Genomic DNA, 22,711 nt, shown 5'->3' on the forward strand with positions numbered 1-22,711 from the left:
AAACCAAAACAAAAAATACCACAGCCCTAAACCTCAAGGAAGCTTCCAGTCTGATGGGTGATACAGATAAACAATGATTTTCAGTGCCAAAAACATAATTAGAGTTCAGAGAGCATATGATTAAATAGTGAGATGTAGACTTTAGGCTCTGAGAAAATGGGTTATATAAATTGTGAGGTTGAGTATTACTGAGACTTAGTATGGCTGGAGCAGAAAGTTGAGGTTAAGAATGGCAAAAGATGCAGCTGAAAAGGAACACAGGTATATCAGGGCCTTCTAAGCCATGCCAGAAAGTTTGGACTTTATCATGAGTATTTTCAGAAGCTGCTGTAGAGGTTTTTTTGTTGTTTTTTTCTTGAGATGGGGTCTTGCTTTGTCACCCAGGCTGGAGTACAGTGGCACAATCTTGGCTCACTGCAACCACTGCCTCCTGGTTTTAAGCAATTCTCCTGCCTCAGCCTCCCGAGTAGCTGGGACTACAGGAGCCTGCCACCACGCCCAGCTAATTTTTGTAATTTTAGTAGAGAAGCAGTTTCACCATATTGGCCAGGCTAGTCTCAAACTCCTGACCTTGTGATCTGCCCACCTCGGCCTCCCAGAGTGCTGGATTACAGGCGTGAAAGAATTTTGAGCAAAGTAATGCTATGATCAGATTTTTTTTTTTTTTTTTGATATGGAGTCTTGCTCTGTTGTCCAGGCTGGAGTGCAGTGGAAGTCCTGGCTCACTGCAGCCTCCACCTCCCAGGCTCAAGCAATTCCCCTACCTTAGCCTCCTGAGTAGCTGGGATTATAGGCACTTGCCACCACGCCCGGCTAATTTTTTTTTTTTTTTTTTTAATAAAGACAGTCTCGCTCTGTCGCCAGGCTAGAGTACAGTGGTGCAGTCTTGGCTCACTGCAACCTCCACCTCCTGGGTTCAAGCAGTCTCCTGTCTTAGCCTCCTGACTAGCTAGGACTACAGGTGCTTGCCACCACACCCGGCTAATTTTTGTATTTTTAGTAGAGACAGGGTTTTATCATGTTGGCCAGGCTGATCTCGATCCTTTGACTTCATGATCCACCCACCTCTGCTTCCCAAAGTGTCGGGATTACAGGTGTGAGCCACTGTGCCTGGCCCAATACCTGGCTAATTTTTGTATTTTTATTAGAGACAGAGTTTCACCATGTTGGCCAGGCTGGTCCAAACTCCTGATCTCAGGTGATCTGCCTGCCTTGGCCTCCCAAAGTGCTGGGATTACAGGCATGAGCCACAGAGCTGGGCCTATGATCAGATTTTTTAAAAAATGGTTTTGAATATAATGCAGGAAATTCTTTGATAGGAATAGGACTGGAAGCAAAGATTGGTTAGAACACTTAAGAGTTTACTTGCGGACAGTTGTAAATTCATTTTGTTGTGTGATCCTGATTTTAGTTTTAATTGTTTAGAAATATTGTCTGTTTTGAGTAGCTTTAATCCTGATTTTGTTTAAATAATTTCTTTTGTAATCTTTTTTTTTTCTAGTGTTTTCAGGGCTGAAAGAATACAGCCTTATCTTGATGCAGAAATAGAGAGAACCTATTTCTGAATCATTATCTGCCACACATTGAGAAACACTGGTAAATAATTCAGAAATAGCTTCTTTTTATTTCTTGTGGTACACAGATGATCATATATCGACAGATTAAAAAAATTTAATAGAGTTCCCTTCATGTGTCTCAGTGTCATAATTGTATAATAAGGCTGAGGACAAGGCCAAATTTAAAAACTAAGTCAGTTTAGAGACAGAGTCAAGTAAGTGATAATACTGGTAATGTTTATTTATGGGAGAATCTAAACAGTGGTATCGAAATGATTGAAGTTCAGGAAATAGTGATGGTTGTGTTTTGTTTTGTTTTGTTTGGTTTTTGAGATGGGTTTTGCTCTGTCACCCAGGCTGGAGTGCAGTGGTGCAGTCTTGGCTCACTGCAACCTCTATCTCCTGGGTTCAAGGGATCCTCCTGCATCTGCTGGGACTACAGGTGTATGCTACCATGCTGAACTAATTTTGTATTTTTAGTAGAGACTAGGTTCCACCATGTTAGCCAAGCTGGTCTTGAACTCCTGGCCTCAAGTGATATACCAACCTTGACCTCCCAAAGTGCTGGGATTACAGGTATGAGCCACTGCATCTGGCCAGGAAATAGTGCTGTTTAAGGTCACTTAATTGGCTGGGCGCGGTGGCTCATGCCTGTAATCCTAGCACTTTGAGAAGCTGAGGCCTGTGGATCAACTGAGGTCAGGAGGTTGAGACCAGCCTGGCCAACATGGTGAAATCCCCAACTCTACTAAAAACACAAAAATCAGCTGGATGTGGTGGCACATGCCTGTAATCTCGGCTGCTTGGGAGGCTAAGGCAGGAGAATCAGTTGAACCCAGGAAGCAGAGGTTGCAGAGAGCCAGGTTTGCGCCATTGCACCCCCCCAGCAGGGACAGAGAGAGACTTTGGCAAAAAAAAAAAAAAAAAAAAAAAAAAAAAGACTTAAAGGTTTTGTTATTTGAATTAGTGAAAAACCTGATTTAAAGATTATTTATTTATTTATTTGAGACAGTCTCACTCTGTCGTCCAGGCTGGAGTGCAGTGGCGTGGTCTTGGCTCACTGCAACCTCTGCCTCCTGGGTTCAGGGAATTCTCCTGCCTTAGCCTCTTCAGCAGCTGGGACTACAGGCGCCCGCCACCACACCCAGCTATTCTTACATTTTTATTAGAGATGGTGTTCCGCCATGTTGGCCAGGCTGACCTCAGACTCCTCACCTCAGGTGATCTGCCTGCCTTGACCTCCCAAAGTGCTGGGATTACAGGCATGAGCCACCACCCTGGCCAAAAAAAAATTTTTAAAGGCAACAAAAAATTGAGTTGACATAGGGAGATAGTTATGAATATGGGTTCTGGAGTGAAATTGCATGAGTTTTGAATTCCAGCTTCTTAATAACTTTTTAACCTTCAATAAACTGCTTATGCCTGAAAAATATGTTTCCTCATTTTTAAAAAGGTGGAGATGCTGCTGCCTATGTTATAAAGATTAAGTGAAATAATCCAGTAGAGTGTTTCATGTAGTACCGGACACAGTAGCCATGCAGCGGCAGTGACTATCACTTATTGTACTGCTCCAGTTAAATGCCGTTTTCACTCGTTAACATGAAGACCAAGTTGAACTAGTTTCACGAAGTTAGCTTAAGGAAGCTAGTAGACCAAGTACACGTTCTTTTGGGAAACTTGGTTTAACAAATTAATAAGAATGATTTGTAGTATACAGTCATTTTTCATAAGTAAGTGCTTCTCATGTTTTAAAAATTTTTTTTTTTTTTTTTTTTGAGACAGAGTCTTGCTCCATTGCCCCAGCTGGAGTGCAGTGGCACAATCTTGGCTCACCACAACCTCTGCCTCCTGGGTTCAAGCAGTTCTCTGCCTCAGCCTCCCCAGTAGCTGGGATTACAGGCACCTGCCACCACACTTGGCTGATTTTTGTGTTTTAGTAGAGACGGAGTTTCACCATCTTGGCCAGGCTGGTCTTGAACTCCTGACCTTGTGATCCACTCGCCTCAGCCTCTCATAGTGCTGGGATTACAGGTGCGAGCCACCCTGCCCAGCCAAAGAATTATCTTTAAATTAATGTATAATATGATATGTGTAATATTTGCCTTGAAGTCCTTTTTTTTTTTTTTTGGAGATGGAGTTTTGCTTTGTCACCAGGCTAGAGTGCAGTGGCGCGATCTCGGCTCACTGCAACCTCCTCTGACTCCTTGGTTCAAGCAATTCTCCTGCTTCAGCCTCCCAAGTAGCTGGGATTACAGACACATGCCATCATGCCCAACTAATTTTTGTGTTTTTAGAAGAGATGGGGTTTCACCGTGTTGGCCTAGATGGTCTTGATCTCCCGACCTTGTGATCCGCCCACCTCAGCCTCCCAAAGTGCTGGGATTACAGGTGTGAGCCACCTCGCCCAGCCTTGAAGTCATGTTTACACATAATTGTTTAGTACTTCTTTTTTTCCCATCCAAATTAATAATATTTGAATTAATGGTTTCATATTAGATTGATTCTTGTTGAAATAAATACAGTAAAACCTTTAGATCATTATCTCTTTATTTTTTTTGAGACGAAGTCTCACTCAGACTGGAGTGCAGTGGCATGATCTTGGCTCACTGCAATCTCGGCCTCCTGGGTTCAAGCGATTCTCCTGCCTCATTCTCCTTAGTAGCTGGGATTAGAGGTGGGTGCCACCACACCTGGCTAATTTTTGTATAGTAGAGATGGGATTTCACCATGTTGTTCATGCTAGTCTGAAACTCCTGACCTCATGATCTGCCTGCTCAGCCTCCCAAAGTACTGGGATTACAGGCGTGAACCACCGCACCCGGCTGTCTTTTTGTGTTTTTTTGAGACGGGTCGCTCTGTTGCTCAGGTTGAAGTGCAGTGACACCATCACAGCTCACCGCAACTTCCGCCTCCTGGACTCAAGTGATTCTTGTGCCTCAGCCTCCTGAGTAGCTGGGACTACAGGCATGTGCTGCTACACTCTGCTAATTTTTGTATTTTTAGTAGAGATGAGGTTTTACTGTGTAGGCCAGGCTGGTCTTGAACTCCTGACCTCAAGCGATTTGCCTGCTTGGGCCTCCCAAAGTGCTGGGATGATAGGGGTGAGCTACCATACCTGGCTAGATCATTATCTATTTGGACTTTGATTAATCTCAGTCTTCTCCATTAGGCCTAACTTTAGCTCCCACATAGCACTTACATCATTTTGCTTTTTGCCATTCATTCATTTATTCAATAAATTTTTGTGTTTTTTGGTGTTACTACATGCCAGGAACTGAACTAGTCATTAGGAATATAGAAATGATGAAACGGTTATTTCCACCGTATGGAGTTAATATTCTAGAGGGATGAAACAGATAACAAACACAATAAATATGAAAAATGTTTAGTAAGTTAAGTAAGGTGGTTTTAAATCCTTTGAGAAAAATGAAATGGAAAAGATAGAGGAAATTATGCTACTATTGGTAGCAGTGGAGCTAAGTTTTCAATGAGAAAGTGACATTACAGCAAATACTTGAAAGAAAGGTGAATGAGCCAGGTGAATATTTCAGGAGAGTATTCTTGATTTGGGTTTCTCAAACTTTAATATGCATATGAATTGTTTGGAAATCATATTAAAATGCAGAGTCTTGGGCCTCATTTCCAGAGTTTTTTGCTTCAGAAAGCCTAGGGTAAGGCCTTAGAAATTGGATTTCTAATAAGCTCCCAAGTGATGCCGATGCTACTGGTCAAGATTATGCTTTTCAGCAGTATGCACCAACTCACCTTACTTCACTTTTATCACCCTTCATTGTGTTTTTAGTATACCAACCAGAATGATCCTGTTAAAATAAGTCAGATCACATTACTATTGTTTAGAATGTTTCCCATCAGAGTAAAAGCTAGTGTTTTTACAGTGGCTAGTAGAGCCTTACACGATCTGTGACACTCCCCTATTTCTCTGCCTTGCCCTCATTTGTTTACTTCTCACCCTTTCTCTCGGCTGCATCTGCATGGTTTTCTTGAATTTCCTCAACTGAGAAGGTAGATAACCATCTGAGGACCTGTGCATTTGCTTTTTCCTCTGCCTCAAACACTCATTCCCCAAATGTCCATAGGGCTAGCTCTTTTAAACTTCCGTTGCCTTCTTTTTTCTTTCTTTCTTTTTTTTTTTTTTTTTTTTTTTGAGATAAGGTCTCAATTCTGACACCCATGCCGGAGTGCAGTGCCATGATCTCAGCTCACTGCAGCCTCCACCTTCTGGGTTTAGGCAGTTCTCCTGCCTCAGCCTCCCAAGTAGTTGGGATTTGTGTGTCATAAAATTCATCCTTTTAAAGTATATAATTCTGTCGAGCTGTTGAGTCTGTTTTTTTATTTGAAAAATCTAAGTATTCTGTAATTTTTAGTGTATTCACAAAGTTGTGCTGCCATCACTATCTAATTTTGAACATTTTCATGACTCCACAAAGAAACTCCATACCCATTAGCAGTCACTATGCATTACCTCCTCCTCCTCCCCACTGACGACTATGCATCTATTTTCTTTCTCTGTAGTTGTGTCTATTTTATATAAATGAAATAATACAACATTTGGCCTGTTGTGCCTGGCTTATTTGGCTTAGCATATTTTTTTCAAGGTTAATTCATGTTGTTGCATGTATTGGTACATCATTCCCTTTTATTGCCAAATAATATTCCATTATATGGATATATTACATTTTGTCCTTTCATCAGTTAATAGACATTTGGATTGTTTCCATCTTTTGATTATTCTGAATAATGCTGCTCTGAACATTTATGTAAAAGTTGTGTGGATGTGTGTTTTCATTTTTTCTGGATATATATTTAGAAGTGGAATTGCTATGTTGTATGCTAACTGCATATTTAATTTTTTTTGGTGATAAATACATGTAAGATTTACCATCTTAACCATTTTAACGTTTACAGTTCAGTGGCACTAAGTACATTCACAGTGTTGCACAATGATTACTACCGTCTAATTTCAGAACTTTTTCATCATCCCAAAAGGAAACCCCATGTTCATTAAGTGTTACTTCCCATTCCCCACTTTGCCCAGTCTCTGGCGACTAATACACTTTCTATTTCTGAGTATTTGCCTATTCTAAATATTTCATAGAAATGAAGTCATATAATAAATACGTGGTCTTCTGTGGCTTTCATTTAGTGTCATGTTTTTAAGGTTTATCCATGTTGTAGCATGTATCAGTACTTCATTCCTTTTTAAGGCTGTTGCTATGGACTGGATTATGTTCCCTCACAAATTCGTATGTTGAAGCCCTAACCTCCAAAGTAATTGTATTTGGAAACAGGACTTTTAGGTGGCAGTTAAGGTTAAATGAGGTCATAGGGTGATGTCCTAATCTGGCCTTCTAAAAAGAAGAGAGAACCTCTGTCCTATAAGAAAAGGCCATGTGAACAAACAGCAAGAAAGTAGCTATTTGCAGCCCGAGGAGAGAGCCTTCACCAGACAGTGACCCTGCTGGAACCTTGATCTTGGACTTTTCAGTCTCCAGAATTGTGAGAAAATAAATTTCTGTTGTTCAAGCTGTCCAGTCTGTAGTATTTTGTTGTGGCAGCCTGAGCTATGAATAATATTCCATTATATACATATACCACATTTTGTTTACCCATTCATCAATAATGAATTTTTGGTTTGTTTCCATTTTTGGCTATGGTGAATATTCTCTGAACATTCATGTGCAAGTTTTTGTGTGGATACAGGTTTTCAATTCTTGTTTTGTGAGAGTATTAACATGTAATAAACTAGTGTCTTTGGAACACAATTTAGGATATTCTGCCTCATACTATTTTATTTTATATGTTGATTCTAGAAAATTAAATAATTTTATTTCTGACTTTTAAAGAAGATATGTAGCTTTCTCTAATTCTTTATATTAGCAGAAACAATAGTTTTATAAGATTTGCTGATGTTGGTTGCCTTGTCATACAATGCCAGTTATACATATAGAAAAGAGAAGGTTATATTATTATATTGTCTTCCTGTTACCCTTTTTCATGAAAAGTAGAGATAATACTAGAATTTCATCTTTTCTTACATTTTCATAATAAAATGGTTTCTACAAAACTGAATCATTTTTCCAAATATTAGGACACAATTGCAAATTGCTTATGGTGCATCAGTGTTCCTTCAACTGTAATTTAAGAAACACTTGTGTAACCTAGCCATACTTCTGGTATTTGAGTCCTTTTATAACATCCTTATCTGAGTTTGCCTTCCTATTCTAGAAACTCCTGTACTCTTGTGGTAGGAAATGCACCATCTCTGGAAGCATACCATTTCTTTGTTCAGAAAGTGAGTGCTATTGAAAGGTATCTTGGGCCCTGCGCGGCAGTTCATGCCTGTAATCCTAGCACTTTGGGAGGCCAAGGTGGGCGGATCATGAGGCCAAGAGATTGAGACCATCTTGGCCAACATGGTAAAAGCCCCTTCTCTATTAAAAATACAAAAATTAGCTGGGCATGGTGGCGGGCCCCTTTAGTCCCAGCTACTCTGGAGGCTGAGGCAGGAGAATCGCTTAAACCCAGGACGCAGAGGTTGTAATAAGCTGAGATCACACCACTTCACTCCAGCCTGGCAACAGAGCAAGACTGTCTCAAAAAAAAAAAAAAAAAAAAAAAAAAAAGATAGGCTGTCAGGGTTCCTCTACAGGGCATGCAGTTGGCTTTTGAGGACAGAATGGAGAGATCTGTTGATCTATGAACATTTCTTTTTGGAAATGCTTTTAGATACATTCAGATTCAGTTATTCAACATGACATAGAGTGTTAGCTCTGGTCTAGGCATTATATGAAAATCTGAAGGTAAAAGTAAGACCCAGTCATTAGCATCAAGGAATCCATCTTTTAAGGTAGGAGATAGATAGATGAATATAAATTCCATTACTCTGTAAATGTGAGATAATAGAGGGTAATAGAATAAGAGAATGTCAGAGTGGCTTATGAAACAAGTGGTGCTTAAGCTAAAATTTGAAGGACAGGTAAATATTATTAATTTAATTGGGGGGGCATCAATGGAGAAGGGAATAGCATATGTAAATACACTGAGACTTGAAGCAGCTTTGGTGGTTCATTCTAGCACATTTAATACGAAGTGAAAAAGTGTTGTGGCAAGATCTGAGATTAGAGTTACAGGCAAGTTAGCTAGATTTTTTTCTTTAGGTTTTGGTTTAAATGATACTTACTCAGAGAAGCCTTCTCTGGCTCCCATATCTAAAGTTGGTCTCCCTCTCAGTTCCTTGCTTTTTTCCTTTGTAACATTTATTACAATTTATAATTATTGTGTTTATTGCCTTCATGAGGGCGAGGGACTGTGTGTAATACGCTAAGGAGTTTAAATTTTATTCTGAACTCTTCAAAAGCCTTTTATGTGTTTTAAGCAAGATAATAACATGATTTGGTTTATATTTTAAAAATCGTACTGGTGGGGGAACCTACTCTAGGCTAGGTACATATTGCTAGATGCTGCAGATGCAAAGGTGAAAACATAGTCTATGCCTCAGATTACAATCTAGTTAGGAGGCAGAGAAGCAAAGTAAAACCATTGATGTAGTAGAGATATCCTTGAGTTTGGTGGAAGGAAAGAAGAAGGAGCCTTGTGTGGGTTTGTGGTTTGGAGTATATATATGTTAGTGAATTTAATTCAGTGATTAATCTTCGAGTGGGACTCCAGTTTTTTATCAGATTGACTTCAGAGATTCTACAGGATGATTATTTTATATTAGCTTTGTGTAATGTCTCAGTTATGTATCTCTTGATGGGTAGGTTGGAAGAACAAGCTAGTCAGTTGACCCATGAAGGTTTTTCTTTGTGACTTTTGTTACCATGTATATCTTTTACCTATATTTTATATGTGTATACCAATTTGTACACTCTCCTAAGGAAAATATAAGGAAATAATATTTTTTCTGTGTATAAATTTAATGTCTGTTTTCCATTAAAAATTTAAAAATTTTCCAGTTCTGATGATGATAACTGAGTGATTGCATTCTTTTCTAGGTAAAATGAAGAATGATGAATCTAATAAAGAAAATTCCTCAGAGATGGACTATTTAGAAAATGCCACTGTGATAGATGAATCTACATTGACACCTGAACAGAGGCTGGGGTTGAAACAAGCAGAAGAACGTTTAGAAAGAGATCACATCTTTCGACTTGAAAAAGTATGCTATGTTGTTTTAGTTATTTGGAGGGAAATGTGTGTTTCCTAACTTTTTTCCCCAAGTACAGCTCTTTTTATTTTTCTTTTGTTCATAAGACAAAGGTAGCATTCATCTTTCCTACTTCCCTCTTTTCTCCCTTTCTTCTTTCTCTCTCTCTTTTCTTCCTTGCCTCTTTTTTCAGCAGTTACTTATTATTTATGAGTCTGACTTAATTAATTCATCCCAGGAGTTGGCAAACTATAGTCTACCCCTTGTTTTTGTTTTTGGATGTGTACATCTAACGCCCCCACTGTTTTTGGTAAACATTTTATTGGAATATAGCCATGCCTGTTTGTTTACATATTGTCTATGGCTGCTTTCATGCTACGATGGGAAATTTGAGTTGAGTAGTTGCCACAGAGCTTATATGCCTTGAAAAACATACAATATTTATTCTTTGCCAAAGCATAATACGTCTACCAAAATGTTACTTAGCCCCTTTACAGAAGAAACTTGCTGACCTCTGATATAGTCACTAATCAGATACTGAGCGCTTGTTTTGTGCAAGGTGTTATGATAGGCACTGCGGATGTATTAGTGAAAATGGCAGTTTCTTCCCATTAGAAGTTAAAAGTTCATTCAGATTGGTGGAAATAAAATGGCAAATGCCATAATACACTGCACTTCTTCCTTTTTCTCTTTTCCTATATTTATTGTATCTTATTCCTGTGTATTAATTTCTTAACCTAGAAATACACATTCTTGGCCTCAATAAAAGCACTGCTAGGTTTTGAAGGAAAGAATCACAAATCACAGCTGGGCCTGGTGGCTCACACCTGTAATCTCAGCATTTTGGGAGGCCGAGGCGGGCAGATCACTTGAGGTCAGAAATTTGAGACCAGACTGACCAACTTGGTGAAACCTCATCTCTACTAAAAATACAAAAATTAGCCAGGTGTGGTGTTTAGCACCTGTAAGTCCTAGCTACTTGTGAGGCTGAGGCAGGAGAATTGCTTGAACCCAGGAGACAGAGGTTGCAGTGAGCCAAGATTGCGCCTCTGCACTCCCAGCCTGGACGACAGAGCAAGATTCCATCTCAAAAAAAAAAAAAAAATCACAAATCAAACTACTGACAGATAGATGCTTGGGTTATTTGTGAATATGCATACAAGGAAATAGACCATTATTCTTGATAAATAAGGAAAGAATGGCATGATTTTGTGTAGTTTAGAAAAATGAAATTATATCTAGATTGAAGAAGATAATCCTGGATTCTTAATAGAACTTACAGCAGAGTAGTCCCCACATGAAAAGAGAAAGGAATATCAAGGAGTAGAGGACCATAACATAGGAGAGAGTTTGGGTTGTATAGCTCATTTTACAAGATCCTAGTTGAAAGGAAGTCTTTTTTGCAATTTGCTCTTTTACATAGTTTTTTTTTTTTTTTTTTTTTGAGGCGGAGTCTCGCTCTGTCACCCAGGCTGGAGTGCAGTGGCATGATCACAGCTCACTGCATGCTCTACCTCCTGGGTTCAAGCAATTTTCCTGTCTCAGCCTCCCAAGTAGTTGGGACTACAGGCGCCTGCCACCATGCCCAGCTAATTTTTGTGTTTTTAGTAGAGAAGTGGTTTCACCATATTGGCCAGGCTGGTCTCAAACTCCTGACCTCATATGATCCACCTACCCTGGCCTCCCAAAGTGCTGGGACTATAGTCTTGAGCCACCGCGCCTAGCCTTTTACTTAGTTCTGTCTTTACTTAGTCCTCACTTTTCCTCTGAAATGAGTAGTTATTTCTGGATGACGTCTCAACTAACCATGGATAAATCTCTATCACTGGAACCTGATTCTATCTCCTTATTTATAATATAATAAAGATTGACCTCCTGGTAAAATAATTTAATTCTGCTCTTTTTAATTCAGTACATAGCAGATCTTGTGCCAAGAAGTTTACTTGCATTATCTTATTTAATCCTCATAACAGCCCTGCGTGTTAGGTGTTATAATTTTGTCCATTGTCAAAATTAATATTGAGTGCCTTTTTTTTTTCTTCATTCCTTTAGGCTGGGATTGAGTGCCTTTTATGTGCCGTGATCTAGTACCTGACATTTTAAAAACGATTGCTTTTCTAGGAGTTCACTAATTAGAGAAAAACATATAAGCAAATAATAGTGATAATAATGGTATGTTTTGAAAATGAGATCATAGACAAAGAGTGACCAACTTGAATTGTGAGTATAAAGGCATAAATTTGAAGAATGCTTTATAAAGTGACATTGGGCTGGGTGTGGTGGCTCACGCCTGTAATCCAAGCCCTTTGGAGGCCAAGGCGGGCGGATCACCTGAGGTCGGGAGTTCAAGACCAGCCTGACCAACATGGTGAAACCCCGTCTTTATTTAAAAAAAAAAAAAAATAAAGTGACATTGGAGCTGAGTCTCAAGGAATGGCTAGAAATTGACCACTTAGGTATGAGAAGGATGGTGTAGGTAAATTGCATATATCCAGGAAATGTGAAAACATAAGCAGAGAACTGGTTAGGAATTTACCTAGGAATGAAGCAGGAAACATCAGTTCTTGAAAGAAGGAAGAAGTTGGGATGGAATAGGTGGGTATTTGATGGTTGGTAGTAGGAAACAATAGTCTAGGGTGAAAATAAAGCTTAGAAGCATTGGAAAACATATTTGTTGTTGAATTTATATAGTCAGTTATGATGTAAAGTCACTGTGCTAGTACCAACATAGATATCTCTAATCCCTTTTCTTTCTGCACCTCTTTATTTCTCATGCCCTCCAAACTTCTTATTTTCAATTCATTGTACTCTTTTCTTTTCTTTTTTCTTTCTTTTTTTTTTTTTTGAGGCGGAGTGTTGCTCTGTCGTCCAGGCTGGAGTGTAGCACGGTGTCAGCTCACTGCATCCTCCGCCTCTTGGGTTCAAGCGATTCTCCTGCCTTGGCCTCCTGAGTAGCTGGGAATACAGATGCCTACCACCATGCCCGGCTAATTTTTGAATTTTATTAGGGGCGAGGTTTTACCATGTTGGTAAGTCTGGTCTCGAATTCCTGACTTCAAGTGATCTGTCCGCCTCGGACTCCCAAAGTGCTTACAGGTGTGAGCCATTGTGCCTAGCCTTGTTTTTTTATTTAAAAAATTTTTTTAGACAGGATCTCTCACTCTGGTTTCCCAGGCTGGATTGCAGTGATCTAATCACGGCTCACTGCAGCCTCGACCTCCCAGGCTCAGGTACCTTAGACTCCCGAGTAGCTGGGACTACAGGCATGTGCCACCATGCCGTCTAGTTTTTTTATTTTTTTATTTTTTATAGAGATGGCGTTTCACAAGATTGCCCAGGCTGGCTTCAAACTCCTGACCTCAAGTAATCCACCTACCTTGGCCTCCCAATGTGTTGAGATTATAGGCGTGAGCCCCAGTGCTCGGGCAAATTCACTGTACTCTTTTTTTTTTTTTTTTTTTTAAGACAGAGTCTCATTCCGTCTCCCAGGCTGGAGTGCAGTGGTGTGATCTTGGCCTCTGCCTCCCGGGTTCAAGTGATTCTTATGCCTCAGCCTCCGAAGTAGCTGGGACTACAGACATGCACTACCACAGTCAGCTTGTACTCTTAATGAACATTTTTCTTTACCAAATTTAGGTACTCATTAAGAATATTCCCAGGTTTTTTTTTAATATCTTCAGGTCCTTTGGTTCATAGTGTTTCCGTAGATTATCTAATTGAAGAATAAAGATATAGACTGTAGATGTTTGCTCTGTACCAAAGAAGAAATTAGTCTAAACCATTAGATCAGAAGGGTAAATTTTCTTATGGTTGAATGTTACATATTGAGTTGGAAATACCCAGAAATCTTTGTTCTAGCTTGTTTGCAGAAAGTTAAAGATTTACTAGTCAGTTTACTTAATAGTAAAATAAAACTATAATAAAAGAAATGTTTAAATATTTTTCTTGTGTTTCTTATGTCAAGCTGGAAAGTTTACGATGAGGAGAGCAGTTTTGTCTGATTAGATATCGTGCCTAATACATGCCTTGCATGAAGCAGTTGGTTGGTAATTACAGAGTGTGCACAGTGGTCAAGTGCATGGATTTGGGAGTCATTGGGTCTGGCTCTGCCACTTTTTGGTTGGATAACCTTGGGTAAATTATTTAAATTGTTTAAACATCAGTTTACTCATCAGTAAAATGGGGTTGATAACAATTATAACACCTAGCTCATAGGACTATTATGAGGATTAAATAAGGTGATACAAGTAAAGTTTTTAGCACAAGACCTGGTAGGTAGTAAGAAATAAATATGAGCTACTTGTCAAACTGAATTATTTTACCAGGTAGGACAGTTTTTATTATTATAAATAAGGAGATAGAATTAGACTGCAGTGATAGATCTTTATCCAAGGTCAGTTGAGACGTCATCCGAGGCTTTCTGACTCTTCATTCAGTGTAATACCAATATTTTTTTCTTTTGAGACAGAGTTTCGCTCTTGTTGCCCGGGCTGGAGTGCAGTGGTGCTGTCTTGTCTCACTGCAACCTCTGCCTCTCAGGTTCAAGTGACTCTCCTTCCTCAGCCTCCCAGGTAGCTGGGATTACAGGCATGCACCACCAGGCCCAGCTAATTTTGTATTTTTTTTTTTTTTTAGTAGAGGCAGGGTGATCTCCATGTTGGTCAGGCTGGTCTTAAACTCCCAACCTCAGGTGATCTGCCCACTTTGGTCTTCCAAAGTGCTGGGATTACAGGCGTGAGCCATCATGCTGTCCTAATACTAAGATTTTCTTGGTAGACATGTCTTTTTGTCTGCTAACATTTTACAATTGAAAGATTCATATGATTGATTTTATGACTTCCTTAGTGACTGCATCAGTACATAGGGCTTTAGGTATTCAGTATATATGCCTTTTTATTTATTTATTTATTTTAGTTTTTTAACCAAATTTCTTCTCACAGCTTTTTTTTTTCTTTTTTTGAGATGGAGTTTCGCTCTTGTCGCCCAGGCTGGAGTGCAGTGGCGTAATCTCAGCTCACTGCAACCTCTGTCTCCGGGGTTCAATCGATTCTCTTGCCTCAGCCTCTCAAGTAGGGATTACAGGCGCCCGCCACCACGCCCAGCTAATTTTTAAATTTTTTGTAGAGATGGGGTTTCACCATGTTGGTCAGGCTGGTCTCGAACTCTGACTTCAGGTGATCTGCCTGCTTCAGCCTCACAAAGTGCTGGGATTACCGGCGTGAGCCACCATGCCCAGCTTCTGTATATATGCTTTCAATTCCTGAAAGCAACTCGTTTTACCACCTTCACCACTCTCATCTTGAACTAAGCCAACGTAATCTTTTTTTTGTTATTGCATTATGCTGGTAACTGCAATACCTTTTTCTGCGTCTGTTCTTAATATAGAAAGCAAATGATTCTTTTAAAATGTAAATTATTAGATCTTGTAATTCTCTGCTCAAAAACCTCCAATGGCTTTCCCTCATACTAGGATAAAAGTCAAAGTCTTCACAAGGGATCTTGTGATCTGGCCCATAGTAGCTCTCTGTTCCAGTTATACTTACTTTTTTATAGTTTCTCAAATATTTTAGGTACCTTCCTGCCTCAGGGCCTTGGCATTCACTTTTACCTCTGCTTGACATGTGTCTTTTCAAATATCCACAAAGCTTAATTCTTTACTTTCTTAAAGTTACTTTATCAGTAAGGTCCTAGTGATGTCTCTACTTTTAAAAAGCAGTAACTCCTTCTACTCCGTGCATATTTGTGCATTTGTTTATTTTTATTTTTATTTTTTTTTGAGACGGAGTTTCACTCTTGTTACCCAGGCTGGAGTGCAATGGCGCGATCTCGGCTCACCGCAACCTCCGCCTCCTGGGTTCAGGCAATTCTCCTGCCTCAGCCTCCTGAGTAGCTGGGACTACAGGCACGCGCCACCATGCCCAGCTAATTTTTTTGTAGTTTTAGTAGAGACGGGGTTTCACCATGTTGACCAGGATGGTCTCGATCTCTTGACCTCATGATCCACCCGCCTCGGCCTCCCAAAGTGCTGGGATTACAGGCTTGAGCCACCGCGCCCGGCCTATTTTTTTTTTTTTTGAGACAGAGTTTCACTCTTGTTATCCAGGCTGGAGTGCAATGGCGCAATCTCGGCTCACCGCAACCTCCGCCTCCTAGGTTCAGGCAATTCTCCTGCCTCAGCCTCCTGAGTAGCTGGGATTACAGGCACGTGCCACCATGCCCAGCTAATTTTTTGTATTTTTAGTAGAGACGGGGTTTCACCATGTTGACCGGGATGGTCTCGATCTCTTGACCTCGTGATCCACCCGCCTCGGCCTCCCAAAGTGCTGGGATTACAGGCTTGAGCCACCGCGCCCGGCCGTGCATTTGTTTATTACCTGTCTTCTTACACTGTAATGTAAATTCATACAGACAGGGATTTCTGTTTCGTTTACTGCTGTTATCCCCAGCTCCTAGAAAAATATTTGCTGTATCATATGAGCTCAGAAGATGTTTGGTAAGTAAAGTAGTAGTAGCTTTGAAACGAAGAGGTAGTGTTTTCTTTGAGGACTTAATTCATTCTCAAACAGGAACTGATTTGACAGAATTTTTATGCTAAAGAATTGAAATAACTAGATTGACCCAACTTTTCTTATTTACTTGTTGCCTTGGGCAAATTATTTAATCCCTGAGATTGAATTTGCCAATAAAATGGAGAATCCTTGTAGGGTTGTTGTAAGGTTAATAGGTAACTCTATAAATGATGGTTGTGTTTTTATTTTTAGTCTATAGCAGGACTGTTGCTAAATTTGGAATGAGTTTCTCATTTAAAAGAAATCATATGTAATTTCCTGAGTTAAAAATAATCTTTTTGTCAGAAGCTGAAGCCTGTCGAATATTGTAAATCAATTTGAAATAAAACTAAGCATTGCTGAAATTTCAGTGTAAGGCATTAGAAACTTAAAAAATTCCACATGTATTTACTGTGTTTGTGTAATTTTTTTTTGTGTGTAGTCTTCTGTGTAGAATGTTGACTTCAGTTTCAGATGTACAGGAATTTAAATTCAGTGTCTTCCACTTAATAGTGCTATATCCTTATAAAAGGTAGTGGCTGTATGGGCTTCTTTTTTCACATCTATAAGATGAAAATCTAATCGGATGATTAGGGGAATTAAAATGACAAAGTGTATGTTAAATACCTTGCATAGTACCTGGCACATAACAGGTACTCAGTAATTACTGTGTTTTATCAGTATTTTGAGAATACATATACGATGTATGAGTGAAGTTCTGTGACTGATACTTCAGTGTGTCAGAATTGTTATTCCCTTCAGTAGTGACCTCAAGAGGTTATCCCCATGATACTGTGATTGGAGTGTTTTTGAAACTCAACTTTTGAAATTTCTTCCATAGATTTGTGGCCCATTCTTTTGAAATCCCCAATTCAAGGACAGATTTAATTTTTTTTATAGTAATCAAAATGGCTGCAAGTTAAGTTTGAAATCAATTTGGGGACAACATTGGACTAAGACTAAATAAGGAAGACTGCTTTTCTTTTTTTTTCTTTTGAGATGAAGTCTTGCTCTGTTGCCTGGGATTGAGTGCAGTGATTCGATCTCACTCGCTGCTGCAGCCTCCGCCTCGCAGGCTAAGACAATTCTTCTGCTTCAGCCTACAGAGTAGCTGGGATTACAGGCATGCGCTGCAATGCCCAGCTAATTTTTATATTTTTAGTAGAGACTGGGGTTTTCGTTGGCCAGGCTGGCCTTGAACTCCTGACCTCAGGTCATCTGTCCACCTTGGCCTCCCAAAGTGCTGGGATTACAGTCGCCCAGGCTGGAGTGCAATCGTGTGATCTCGGCTTACTGCAACCTCTGCCTCTTGGGCTCAAGGGATTCTCATGTCTCAGCCTCCCAAGTAGCTGGGATTACAGGCATGTGCCACCATGCATGGCTAAATTTTGTATTTTTAGTAGACACTGGGTTTCTCCATGTTGTCCAGGTTGGTCTCCAACTCCTTAACTCAAGTGATCTGCCAGCCTTGTCCTCCCAGAGTGCTGGGATTATAGGCATAGCCACCACACCTGTCCTGACTGCTTTTCTTACTTGGATTCTACAGATGATACTAGATGAATATTAAACATAACTTAGCATTAACATGATATTGTTAGATACTGTATTGAAGTTAGTATGTAATTTCCTATGATGACTATTTTGAAAAAGGACTACTGTCTCTTGGGTACATACATTTATTAAAAACTATTACTTTAGAAGAAGAAAGAGATAAAGAAGAAACCTTCAGTGTTTATTTCTGTCTATTTACATAATAGTATTATTTGCTTATATAGTCAATAGTTTACTCCTCTGTTTTCTGAATAAAATATATTTTTAAAAATTATCTCTTCAGCGATCACCAGAATATACCAATTGCCGCTATCTGTGCAAACTTTGCTTAATACACATTGAAAATATCCAGGGAGCTCATAAACATATAAAGGAGAAACGACATAAGAAAAATATTTTGGTAAGTTCTTTTTGAAAAGTGCTTTTATTTATTTTTCAAATTGTAAAACCATATCAAATATTTTTTATTTGTGAAAATAAATATGAAGTATTTTTCCAAACTTATATTAGTAACTGGAGTGATAGCTTTGGAAGCTGTGGTTGCTTTCCTTATCTGAGGTTATCAGAAAGGAACCTTCTTGAGACCAGTTTGTTCACCCTGTAGAATGTTGATTCCTAAGTTGAGAGCGGTCAGGTACAATCTGTCTATCCAACTGATGTTTATTGATTTCTTTTGTGCTAGTTCTAGGCAGTGCGAATAAGATAGTTGTGGTTCTTGACCTAAGATTTTCTAAGATTGATGAGGGCATGCATTGAATAAAGGTTTAAGTATAATGAGTCTTGTTAAAGGGGGAAGATTGCACTAAGGAAGTATACGAGAATATTTTACTTGATCTAGAACAGGGGCGGTTTCTCTGAGAAAGTGACATTTGAATTGAACCTTAAAGTAGTAGTTTAAATGGCAAAAAGGTGAGTGGCCTAGAAGGCTAAATGGGAGAGTATTTTACACAAAAATTAGCATGAATTAAAAGTCTTTGGGCAGAAAAAGACATGGTATATGAATAACTTAAAGTCTAGTATGATTGGAACAAAAAGAGAGTTGGGGGGAAATGGTATGATACAAAGCTGGAGAAGTGCAGACGATTAAGAACCTTATAAGCTTTGGGAATTTGTAATTTTTCAGTTGTTTCCATAAAAATATCCCATAGACATAGATATGAATAAAATCCTTTTAAAAATATATTCGTAAATTAGCTATTTAATTTTTTTCTTTTTAAAGTTGCAACAACTGTGTAACCTCTTATCTATAAGTTTTAGCTCATATAGCTTCTTTCAGAAGTATTCTACTTGACCCTTTCAGCAAGTCTGGGTTGGATACTCCTCTGTGCTCCCATAACAACTTTCATATACCTTGATCAGAAAGCCTAACATACTGTGTTCTGGCTGTCTTCTTTCTCTTCCTTTCTAGACTTCAGTATGCAGTATTCTAGAAGGCATATTTAATTACTTATTTTTGTTTATGAGTTGCTTAGGTCAGTGTTTGACACAGTGCTCAATGTAGTTTTCTTGAAAAAAATGAACTGAAGCAAATAGAACAGGGAGAAGGCAGTAGTTTAGGTGATAATAATTAGGAATTTCCCAGAAATATTGGAAGATGCCTATTACTTGTCCAGGAAGCTTGGGTTTGCAAGCAAGGAACTTTTTTTTTTTTGGAGATGGTCTCACTCTGTCGTTTAGGCTGGAGTGCAGTGGCACGATCTCAGCTCATTGCAACCTCCGCCTCCCAGGTTGAAGCGATTCTCCTGCCTCAGTGTCCCAGCTAGCTGGGATAATAGGCACGGGCCACCATGCGTGGCTGATTTTTGTGTTTTTAATAGAGAAACACAGGGTTTCACCTGGGCAAGCAAGAAACTTAAAAAGAAAATCATACCTAGGCTGGGCATGATGGCTTAGGTCTGCAATCTCAGCACTTTGGGAGGCCACGGCAGGCAGATTACTTGAGTCAGGAGTTTGAGACCAGCCTGGCCAACATGGTGAAACCCTGTTTCTAATAAAAATACGTAATAATTAGGGGCATTTCTACTAAAAATACATAACAATTATTTGGGCATGTGCCTGTAATCCCAGCTTCTTGGGACTTCACTTTAGCCTGGGCGAGACAGTGAGACTCTAGTTCAAAAAAAAAAAAGAAAAGAAAAGAAAAGAAAAAAAAATTACAGCTATATACCTTATCCTAAATGCTTGGGACCAAAGTATTTTGAATTTTTTCAGATTTTGGAATATTTGCATTATACCTTAATGAGCATTTCCTTTGAGCATCATGTTGGTGTACAAAAAGTTTCAGATTTTAGAGCATTTCACATTTTGGATTTTCAGATTAGGGATGCTCAGCCCATATAGGGAATCTCTGGAACATTACAGAACATTTACAGAAAAGAAAGCAAACTTGAATGCAGCCATATAGGACTTCTACTTTTGGTGAAGTTAGAGTAACAGTGGATTTACTTGTCCCTTGAAATGACAAAAAACAAACAAACAAAAAACAAATATGAAGCAGTGGTTTTCAGGCAACAAAGGACAGTCAATGCATGAAAAACGAATGATGTGAGCCCAATGTTTGCTGTAGCTTGAGAGAGTTTCTAGGTTGTACTACAGGGAAGGGAACCCAGTGAACTCTCACTGTTGAAGAGAGGGACTTTAGAGTCCACTAAGTCCAAGATAGCTAGAATTCACAGGACAGTGTAACTAAAATGAGAAAACAGCACAAAAAGAAATCCAGAGATCTGTGGATGGTCCTCTTAAAGCTACAGTATGGTCCAGTAATTTCACTTCTGGGTATATACTTAAAAGAATTGAAAGCAGAGTTTCAAAGAGATATTTATACACCCAGGTTCATAGCAACGTTATTCACAATAGCTAGTATGTGGAACAATTCTGATATCCATTGATGGATGAATAGATAAGCAAAATGTGTTGTGTTCTTACAATGGAATATTACTCAGCCTTAAAAAGGATTGAAATTCTGCAATATGGTACAACATGGATAAACCTTGAGAAATTATGCTAAGTGAAATAAGCCAGTTACAAAATGAAAAATAGTATATGATTCCACTTATATGAAGTTTGTAGAGTAGTCAGAATCAGATAGAAAAGTGGTTGCCATAGGCTTGGAGAAGGGGAAAATGGGGAGTTATTGCTTGATAGATGTAGAGTTTTGGTTTTGCATGTGTATTCTGTATTAGAGTATTTGGATTTTATTTTGAGCATTGTGGAGTTAATAACATATTTGTTTTTTTTTTGGGACGGAGTCTTGCTCTGTCGCCCAGGCTGAAGTGCAGTGGTGTAATCTCGGCTCACTGCAACCTCTGCTTCCTGAGTTCAAGCAGTTCTCCTGCCTTAGCCTCCCAAGTAGCTGGGATTACAGGTGTGTGCCACCATACCTGGCTAATTTTTGCATTTTTAGTAGAGACGGGGTTTCACCATGTTGGCCAGGCTGGTCTTGGACTTCTGACTTCATGATCCACCCGCCTTGGCCTCCCAAAGTGCTGGGATTACAGGCATGAACCACCACGCCTGGACATAACGTGTATTTCTGCAAGGTCACTCACCCTGGTCTCAGTGTGAAAGAAGCCTGAGAAGGGTCTGTTTGGGAAGACCAGTTAGCCTTTCATAATAATCTAGTTAAGCTATGATGAATATTGACCTGACATAGTAGTTAGAATGGAGTTGAGCTTTAAGAGAGATTCAGGATGTAGAATTTTGGGAGTAGAAGCCTAGGATGTTTTGATTTGAGATGTTATCATAGATTGTGGTATGGTTTACTTAGTGGAAATAAAAAAGAAAAATGTTTCATAACTTTCTGAGTTTGAGACACTTATGGAACATTTCAAGCAGAGATGTCCCACAGTCATTTGAATATAAGGATCTGGAACTTATATTAGCAGTTGGAGATTCAGGTTTGGTAAACTTCAGCAGTTGAAGTCATAGATGTGGATGAGGTCACCAAAGGAGTAAGGAAAGAAGGTCAAGGAATACAAACATTTTAGGGACTAGTAGAGGAAGTGCAGTGCATAGATTGGTGAATGAGGAGAGTAATAGGAAAAATAGAAAGAGGAAAGTGTTAGAGAAGCCAAAAGAAAGGAGAGTTCCAATATAGTAGTTGAAAGTGAGATAATACAGATAAAAGTAATCTAAAAGCTTAAAGACGTCTGATTTGGTGTCTGTAGTCTCAGCTACTCAAGATGCTGAAGTGGGAGGACCACTTGAGCCCAGGAGTTTGGGTAACATAGCAAAACGGTGTCAATTAAAAAATAAATAAAAATGTAAAATGTCAGATTTGGCAGCTAATGAGGTTTTGATAATCTTGGAAGAAGAGCTTCTGTTTTAGAACTAAAAAAGACATCGTTTTGAGTGAGGAGGGATGAGGAAATAAAAGGAGAATCGACTCAACTTTCAGGAAACTTAATTGTGCAGAAAAGAAAGGAAGATTGGTAATAACAATAATGACACACAGTTTTTTTTTTCTTTTAATTTGGCAGAGTGAAATTCTCATCACAGTTTTAATTTAAATATTAATTTAATTAATCTTTCTCTTTTGACTGTAAGCTCCATGATGGCAGGGATTATATGCATTCTTTTTTCTTCATTATAACTCCATTGCTTAGCACTGTACCTGGCATATAGTTGTTCCATAAATATTTGTTGATTAATGAGTTAAATGGAGTGGAAAGAGCATATGCTTTGGAATTAGAACTAGATTTTATTCTCAGTTACACCTCGTAGTTGTAGGAAGATATTTAACATCTGTAAGCCTTAGTTTTCTTATGTATAAAATGGTTTTGGTTGTATCTACCTGGGGAGGGATATTGTGAGAATTAAATGACATAACACCTGTAAAGCACTTGGCAAAATGCCAAGTCCATAGTAGGCATTCAATAAATGGTGGTTGT

General features: G+C 39.0%; 1 protein-coding gene across 10 annotated transcripts in view; it reads left to right on the forward strand.

Moving 5' to 3' along the window:
- The window catches only part of TUT4 (terminal uridylyl transferase 4), a 135,606-nt gene that overhangs the window by 28,846 nt on the left and 84,049 nt on the right, over positions 1-22,711 (forward strand). For all 10 annotated transcript variants that reach the window (XM_032296999.1, XM_032296995.1, XM_032297000.1 and 7 more), the window contains 2 exons: positions 9,572-9,735; positions 18,106-18,222. In XM_032296999.1, coding sequence (XP_032152890.1) covers positions 9,572-9,735; positions 18,106-18,222 — 281 coding nt within the window. The remainder of the gene's footprint in view (positions 1-9,571; positions 9,736-18,105; positions 18,223-22,711) is intronic.

The sequence above is a fragment of the Sapajus apella genome, unplaced genomic scaffold (genome assembly GCF_009761245.1).
Source record: "Sapajus apella isolate SASKATOON/1434 unplaced genomic scaffold, GSC_monkey_1.0 scaffold36, whole genome shotgun sequence".
In the NCBI taxonomy this organism is placed as follows: Eukaryota; Metazoa; Chordata; class Mammalia; order Primates; family Cebidae; genus Sapajus; species Sapajus apella.